Source organism: Siphateles boraxobius, unplaced genomic scaffold (assembly GCF_051911475.1).
Source record: "Siphateles boraxobius isolate OS27281-9 unplaced genomic scaffold, OSU_SipBor_1 25, whole genome shotgun sequence".
NCBI classification, from domain to species: domain Eukaryota; kingdom Metazoa; phylum Chordata; class Actinopteri; order Cypriniformes; family Leuciscidae; genus Siphateles; species Siphateles boraxobius.
This window is the reverse complement of record NW_027508866.1, coordinates 21,521,900-21,530,502: the sequence shown is the minus strand read 5'-3', so window position 1 is coordinate 21,530,502 and position 8,603 is coordinate 21,521,900. Positions and strand designations below refer to the sequence as shown.

General features: G+C 39.4%; 2 protein-coding genes across 4 annotated transcripts in view; one reads left to right on the top strand and one right to left on the bottom strand.

Moving 5' to 3' along the window:
* Nucleotides 1–8,603, bottom strand: part of kiaa1958 (KIAA1958 ortholog) — a 269,067-nt gene that overhangs the window by 238,123 nt on the left and 22,341 nt on the right. The window contains exons 3-5 of one of the 3 annotated variants that reach the window (XM_077243177.1): nt 8,327–8,506; nt 7,804–8,010; nt 6,098–6,940 (exon numbers count right to left, since the gene is read on the bottom strand). The exons of 1 other annotated variant lie outside the window; for it this stretch is intronic. In XM_077243177.1, coding sequence (XP_077099292.1) covers nt 6,633–6,940; nt 7,804–8,010; nt 8,327–8,506 — 695 coding nt within the window. In that variant the 3' untranslated portion in view covers nt 6,098–6,632. Of the gene's footprint in view, nt 1–2,759; nt 5,171–6,097; nt 6,941–7,803; nt 8,011–8,326; nt 8,507–8,603 lie in introns of those variants that run through there. One more of the 3 variants, XM_077243176.1, reaches the window with a different exon arrangement.
* On the top strand, nt 692–1,855 carry inip (ints3 and nabp interacting protein). The gene is made up of 4 exons (XM_077243181.1): nt 692–878; nt 1,192–1,288; nt 1,446–1,536; nt 1,627–1,855. Exons 1-4 carry the CDS (start codon nt 854–856, stop codon nt 1,723–1,725), a joined length of 312 nt encoding a protein of 103 aa, XP_077099296.1. The 5' UTR covers nt 692–853; the 3' UTR covers nt 1,726–1,855.

The window sequence follows — 8,603 nt, the reverse complement described above, 5'->3', positions numbered from 1 at the left end:
CTCATCTGAAATGAGCAGTGTTGGAGGTAACGCGTAACATGTATAATGCAATCAGATATATTTTTTGATGTTACAAGTAAAGTAATGCGTTACAAGTAATATGTAATCAGATTTTTTTATGTCACGAGAAATGTATTAAGTAACATGCATTACGTAATCAGATTACTTTTTGATCTAACAAGTAATTCATTACAAGTAATGTGCATAATCAGATTACTTTTTGATGTAACGAGTAAAGTAACACATTACAAGTAACATGCGTTACGTAAACAGATTTCTTTTTGATCTAACAAGTAATGCATTACAAGTAACCTGCATTACATAATCGAAACACAATGTATAGGATGATGCACGGTAAAATGTAGAGGTTTGAGGTGCAACTATGCCATCAAAACCCATGCAAATGCAAGAAATAGCTTTTTTAATAGCTTTCCTTTGTAGTGACCTGAAAGAATTAAGAAGGAAAGAGACCATAATTTAATTTCTTTTTAAGAAAAATTCCCGTATTGTGTTCCCATAAAGTTTGTATGTAATTGGAACTAGCATTTGCTCTCTCTGAAATTTATATTATAGACGTAGATCGCCTTTATATTTACTTGTTTACAAACGATTTTTTTACACGACTAAATAAAACCCTATGGTTCAAACGTGCAGTTGCTCCGATACTCCAGATGGCGCTGTTCACACTGAAACAGTTGCCACGCGACAAGCTCTTACCGAAGAAGACAAGAGCAGCTTTATTTACCAGATACCATGCATCCGTTTTAGGTTCTATTTATTGATTTGACTCAGTAACTGTTATTTTAGAAGTTGTTTCTTCTGTTTAATACTTAGATATAGAGCACATGTGGAAATGGCCGCCAACCCCCCCGGACAAGGTAACTTAATTGTTGTTGTATATCAGTTGTCATAAACAGCTGTAACGTTACTGTCATTTCTGATATTAAGCAAGGTGGATGCGATATATATTGTACTGTTTACATCATTTATAAAGTAACTCACTAAATTCAACAAAGGTAAGTTATACAGTGTGACGAGGCCTATCAAACATTTATAAATAATTAGTCGTTGTGTCACGATAGCACAGTTATAAATAATATTGCCTTCAAATAGGACTAACGTTACATAATTTAAAATGTGTTTGCTTGCTTTAAATTAACTATTATATATTTTTAAATTTGTTCTTGATAGGATTTCAAAACAAAAACAGAGTTGCTATTCTAGCTGAGCTGGATAAGGAGAAGAAACGCCTGATCCAGAGTCAGTCCATGAATAATCCAGGAGCCAGGTAATATTTCAAAAAATTAGATCACTGTAAAAAATACTTTATTTGTATTTTCTTCTAAAGAATCCTGCTTTTAACTCAGTATCTGTCTTTTAAGATTGTCAATAATCTTTTTTTCTTTTTTCTTTCATAATATATGCAATATAATGTGTTTTCCTAGCATTCCACTCTCTAGACCAGCAGTAAATAAAGAGTTCAGGGATCAGGCCGAACAGCAGCACATTGCAGCACAGCAGAAAGCAGCTTTACAGGTACCGTAAGCTTCATGTTTAGAGTTTCAGTATTTATTTATTATTTTTAATGTCTTCTCATATGAGTATTTTTCTCCGGTTTGGTTTCAGCACGCACATGCACACTCATCAGGCTTCTTCATCACTCAGGATTCCTCCTTCGGTAACCTTATACTGCCTGTGTTACCAAGACTCGACCCGGAGTCTTGATCAGTTTTGATCAAATATGCTACTCTGACATGGACTTGCTAGATGACTTTAATTTTTCATGAATTCCTTTTTTTGTGTGTGTGTGGTGGTCTATTTTTTCACGATTTTACATAAAATGAAGAAAATTTAACCATTATTGTGTTGTCATTTTTATAATGTGATATATACAGTATAAGATGATAGGATGTCCTACCTGCCTCTCAACATATGTATTTCTATACCTCTGCACAGACATCACACGTCATCCGCGTATTCAGCAAGGTAATGCAGAGTTGTAGACGCAGTCACCGAGCACCGCAAATGAATAGCAGCTGCCTTTTACGGTTTCTTCTGAACCAAAACAACAAGCTAATGCTTTGTTCACGCCATTTCATAACTGTAATTACGAGACAGCAACCCGTGACGTTATATCCAGAGCTGTTCACATCCTCAGACACAGATTTATGCATTTCTATGTCAACACTATCAAATGAATCTGCAGCAGTCAGTTGGTACAACTAAAGCTCTGTAAGATGTCTACATTCATTATTATAATATGTGTTTTGAGGCATGAGGTAATTTAACGCTGTCTCATCTCGTGACGCTTTGAAAGCTAGCTTGCTACTGCTAGCCTTTCTGAAATTGCCTACCCTACCTTAAAGTAAAAGACTTTTCTTCCCTATTGGCATGTATATCAGAAAGAGAAATCTTCTCAAACATGAACAAATGTTGGACGGGGCTTGATTTTGTCCATGGGGAAATGATTGGATGGTTGTGGTTTGCTATTCAAACTCATTTGAGTGGCAGGTTGCTCCGCCCTCACGCCAGTAAACGTGTCATCGGAGAAGAGACGATGTCACTGCAAGAGGAAGGGGAACTTATTTTGATTAAAGATTATGAGCCACATGAATAAAAAAAAGGTGTACATGGATTAATCATTTATAATAAATATGGCGATATTCCATAAAAAACAAGAATTGTCCATTTTAATTTCGTGGTGACTTAAACTGAGAGGTGAGATAAAAACAGAAAAAAAGAAAAAATATGACTACTTATTTTACAGGTATGCTTTATTCGTGGTAGTATGTGTTTCTCAGCTGAATTCTTTCATGCCTCAAACACCTTAATTTGTAACCATTTCAGTTCATAAGCTAAAATCATAATATATCAGGCACATATGTTGAACAGGCACATATCTGTAATATATCTAACACATACCGTATCTAACAATGTAACATCTGATAAGTGCTTTCTATTTAAGAGAACAGCTACACAAACACAGAACATTTCCAAGACAGGAATTAATGAAGGATAGCAGGATTAGTTCCACTACATTCATGTCTACAACATGTACGGAATACATTTTAAATTAATCGTCAAACTCGTAACTTTTGCCATACACAGTAAAAACATCAAAATTGGCAGCCAAAAATGCATTTGTAATGTAGTTGACTTAATACTGAATAATGAATATTTTACATTGCACATAGTAAGACAGCTCTGTTTACAATATAATCATGACAAATGGACAATTTTATACATAGTTTCATAGACATTGACAGAAACGACAATTAAGACTTCGCTTCCCTAATAGAACAGAGCATTGAGACATAAAGCAAGATGGCCTACTCAGTCATACAATTTAATTTAAAGCTGCCGTGTGTTCATCAATGTTAAAATACTAACTCCTATCCCAGATTAATGTGCCGTTTATAGATTATATTTCTGGGAAGTGTAATCACAGTGGTTCTGTGGCCCTTTCCTTGGTTGATTTGAGCCATACCTAGAGAGAGATATCCATTAGCATTACCAATTTTCCAAATGCCAGTTACTCAGCTGGTGCAAGTATGGACATATGTAACTTGAATTCCATCATCTTTGCACATGGACACTCAGTTATGGATACAGATTTTTTTTTCCTGATCCAATCATCTGAGCAACAAATGCCATGTGATTAATAACTCTAAAGCCTCTGGAAAATTACATTGTGACAAGCTGACAACACTGACTGGCTGATGGAGCCACAAGTAACTATCCTGAGCAGTGAGTCAAAGGCAGCAGATGGGGGCCAATAAGAGTCCATTTGAGGCTTTGAAGAAACCTCCAAAAAAAAAGTCACTTTGCAAAGACAGCTAATCTTAAAGGAAAAAAGTTAAAAATGGCACTTCATTCAGAAAAGATTGGCAACCCCTGGTTTAGACTGATCTGACAGGAGGGGCTAACTGAACCCTCCCAATCATCTGATCATTGACTCCTTAGTTTGAGCAATATAACACATTATAACACACACTAGCTCAACGAATGGTGTGCATTTGGAGTGGGAACAACTCTTTGTCCAAAAAAATGGAAGACGGAAGTGTTTGAGAAAATAGTTTGGAAACAGCCGATCCGTTTGATGCTATAAGTGGCTCAAAAGTTACTCTTCAGCTTTAAGCAGAGTCAGTAGAGTCAAAAGAACCAGCAATGACAAAATTGGTGCTGCCAGGATGGGAACTCCCTGACTGTGCGGCTTGTTGCCTAAGGTCATTGCAGATCAAAACTAACTGATTGCTCTGGGCCTCGGACAAGGAGCTGCAACTCTGGTAAACACTGAAATTGGTCTTTCTCCCTGGAATGTTGCCTTTTTCACACATGGTCTTCACCATCTTTGCTAATTTGTTCTTTCCCAGAGCTTGGCAGTTGTACCAGTGCAGGGCGGCTAGGTTGACCACAGGCTTGATGGACAGATAAAAGGGGGCATCTTCAAAGAGCATTGCTTGAGGTCTGCGCTGAGCGAAGTCCTTGTAGTCCTGCACCGGGCAGGTTTGAGGAGCGTGTGGGGTAGCGTAGATGCGAAACTCCGTCGTGGACCTTCTGTTTCTGGCATTTGGGTCACTAAAATCCTGGTAGGTCCACTCCAGACACTCTAGTCCTGTTTCTGTGGTGAGCAAGCGCACATCACCCCATTTGAGAGTGGAGCTATGGAAGCCTGTGCAGTGGCCAAAAGCCTTGGTGTTGTTGAGCCACACCAGGTTGAGTAGACCCTCCGGGTTGAAGCGACTCAGGAGCCCCCGTTTCCTTAGGAGCAACTCGTCAGCAAGGGTCAGCTTCATTGACTTGTGGGGTTTGTTGCCTTTCCCTTTGAACTTGAGCTCCAACTGCTTTTGCTTGAGGGCATCTTGAGATCTCTGAAACTCCCGGTCTCTTGTAATGCTGTAGGCGTAGCGATGCTCCTTCAGATAGCGTTCCAGGCCACACTGATAGTTGGCTAGGCTGTTGGGCTCATACTCCGAGCCATCCCTTTGGCGAGCATCTACAAAGAAGGAGGCCAAGTAGATGTCCAACTCATGGCAGGGGATGAAGTATATCTCTCTGGTCTCGGTTGGATACTTAGAAACCAGGAAGTCCCGAAAGTTGCGAAGAGCTGTTTGAGTGCTGCGAATGGTCTTCTCGTTCTGTTCTCGGTATGCTCTCTCATCCATGTCTGCTGAAAAGGAAGAAGGTAGTGTTTTCATATGTCAATAACTTCATTGCTTTGAATTACCCAATGGACCTTGGACTAAAAAGGTGGGATATTTGACATGAATGGAAATGTATTTCTGTCGCTCTGTGAGGGATACACATACAGTTACTAGTGAGACCATTACTGGCTAGATCAATACTTGTCTAAGGTGTTGTCCAGAGATTTTTTCCAATGGATTTTTTTTTTGAAAGGCCAGGTTTTTGAAGGCTTTTGAAGTTTTGAAGATTTTCACGGTACAATCCATTAAATGGATTGTACACTTCTATCTCTCCAGCTTGACTAGTGCAAATCCAAGCACTTACACAGATACACACGGCGTTTGAAAAGACATATATATCTGTGATTGGCTACAATGATCAACACTTCAAAAACATGTTGTCTTCACTGAGTGCTTACAAAGATACACAAGGGAGCGTTTGAAAGCAGGCGTCTTATCAGCGGAACCCTAATATTTCCACTGATAGACGCCTGCTTTCAAGCGCTTCCTTGTGTATCTTTGTAAGCGCTCAGTGAAGACCACATGTTTTTGAAGTGTTGATCATTGTAGCCAATCACAGATATATATGTTGAGCTCGTGAACACAATGGCCAATCAGAGGTGTTTAAGAATCCGTTCAACAGCGCTCAAAATGCTAGAGGGAAACTCAGGTATCGTTACATTTTTTATATTTCACTGGGTACCAAAGTCGGTACTTTTGACTACACTAATTTGTCCCATATAAAAAATGAGGTCCTTTGTTGATAGCAAACCGCAAATCTGCTCAGGTAATGTCCAATCTTTAGGAAAAGATTTCTAATCCCAGATTCTGTATTGATTGTATTGCTTTTTGAGTTATCGCTTATCAACAATGGCAAAATAATTTTCTCAACAAAAATACACAAGCATCAAAAGGGGGTTTAAGTGGTGATTTTCCATTTATTTTTCACAATAACAGTCATTGAACGCATTGGTTCATACAATGCAGTGTAAGATCATTAAGCACTTATTTTTCACAGTCTACACCTTGACAATCTTTTTACATGACACTAATCTGGTATTCAGAGAGGAAGATGTGTCGTGTCAGAAAGTACAAACATACACTGTAGTTTGTGATTGAATTAAGCATGCAGTCATAAAATTATTATTATCATTATTTACCTAATGTTTAAGACTGAAGTAAATACTGGTCAGGCAATCTGATACTAATACAATGCATACAAAACAATTATTTAATTTCATTTAAAAGCCAAATTGGCCAAGAACAAATAAAACAACTGATTCAAAGTTTTAAACAAGTGTGCTGCCATAAATCGCTCACTGTGTTACGGATCATGGCAAAAGAGGAAAAAAGAAGAACAAGGCCGAAACGTGATGGTTAAAACCAAAGTGTTCACTTCGAGTGGTCCTCATGTCCACTGTAAATCAGATAAGGTAATTTTTTTTATTTTTATTTGCTGACAATTGGTAGAAGTTCCCCCTTTGCTTTCATACTTTTAATCTTGGCTTTGATGCTGTCATCCATGGCCTGTCGGCATCTGACTGCATAGTGGGCCAACGTTTCCTCCTTCTCATCCCATGGAGGCAGAGCGTGGAAGACTTCAGGGGCCGCCAAGCTGAGTTCAGCAATGGCTGCTGTCCTGGAAATTGTATTACGGTCTACACCTACTCTGTCAAAAGCCACTTTCATGGATACACTACGTCGAAACTCTTGCAGTGCAGCCATATATCGAGCAATCACACCCACAACGTTTTTCACTGAAAAATAATAACATCATTCTTTAGTGAAACGAAATTTTACTTGAATGACAATCAAAATCTAGCATCATTATTCATTATCTAGAACAGGGGTCCACTTTCCTGAAGGGTTTACCTCCAACCTCCATCAAACTCATCTGCCTATAACTTTCTAGGGCTGCGTTTATGTCCAATTTTTTATGCCCTTCCCTCACCATCTTCCCTTCGTCTCGTTCACTCGGATTTACATCACTGCTTACGTTGCACAAGTGCCTGCTACTGGCAGAACCCTTGCAATGTGTTTAAATGGAGCCCTAAACCCTTGATCACTGGAATCCGCTATGAAGCTGATTTATTATTTTCAGGTTTTTTCATTACGAATTTGTTTTAGGCACCATTCTATAGGCCTGTATGCTTGGGCTTTTGGAGAAAATATAATAAACTACACAAGCAAAAATGATAAGAATACAATAAACTATAACAATTAGCTTAAGGTAGCTACCAATTATTAAGCCGTTGAATGTCAAAATAACCAATTGCATTGTGGTCTTTGGATCTGCCTGAAGTGTACACGTTGAGTAGACTCGCTCCCTCTGTCAAAATCGAGGGGTCGAGGTTCTGTGCAAATAAGCTTCCCTAGCCCACTTGACAAAGTCAAACGCACTTCAAAATTGTGGTGGGGATTCCTCTAAGCGGAAGTGGTGGTGTTAAACGCAGCCTAGTGATCCTTAAGACATTGGTTAGCTTGTTCAGGTGTGTTTGATTAGGGTTGGAGCAAAACTCTGCAGGAAAGTGGATCTTGAGGGGACAGAGTCCAGAACCCCGGCTCTAGATGTTTGAGTTAAAAGTTCAAATTTAGCTAAACTTTGGACCCAAATCCTTACTTCGGACACGCGTGTTCTCGCCATCTCTGCTTCTCTTTGATGAAATCTTGATGGTCCTCTGCCTGTCCAGTGGGTGCAACTCCACTTCCTCAAAGGAGTCGAAGAGTGCTGGAGAGTCAAACGGAGCGCCCTCTTCAGGAATGGAGGTAATTATCTGATGCGAGCTGCCTGCCTCCATTTGACTTGACGAAAGTGTCCTTCTTTTATCTGCCAGTCAGAGAAAACAAGACCGTTCTTATCCAAATCACAACCTACATACTGTTCTCCATGCCTCCCTTCATATCATATAAAATTGTTATTCTCTAGATCAGTGGTTCTCAAACCTGTCCTAGGGACCCCTCGCCACTGCACATTTTGCATGTCTCCCTCACCTAACACACCTGATTCAACTTATCAGCTCATTAGTACAGGCTGCAAGACTTGAATTAGGTGTGTCTGATGAGGGAGACACAAAATGTGCAGTGGTGAGGGGTCCCTAGGACAGGTTTGAGAACCACTGCTCTAGATTGTAAGGAATAGTCACCTGGGCGTAGTTGTTCTTGCAGGAAGTCACAGATGAGCTCAGCCTTCTTAGTGAGTTCCTGTTGCAGAAGCTCTTTGTCTTGTTTCAGGCTGCTGATGGTTTCACCCATCAACTCACCTTTGCTTCTTTCAGCCTGTAGTAGTGCTTTCAGTCTCTCTATTTCATACACAGCTGGAGATACTGTTTGAGATAGAAACAAAGCTTTACCTCAGGAGTTCCCACTACCACTGGAAAGATATATCTAAATGTTGTTGTTTTTTGGTGCTAATCTGAGAAG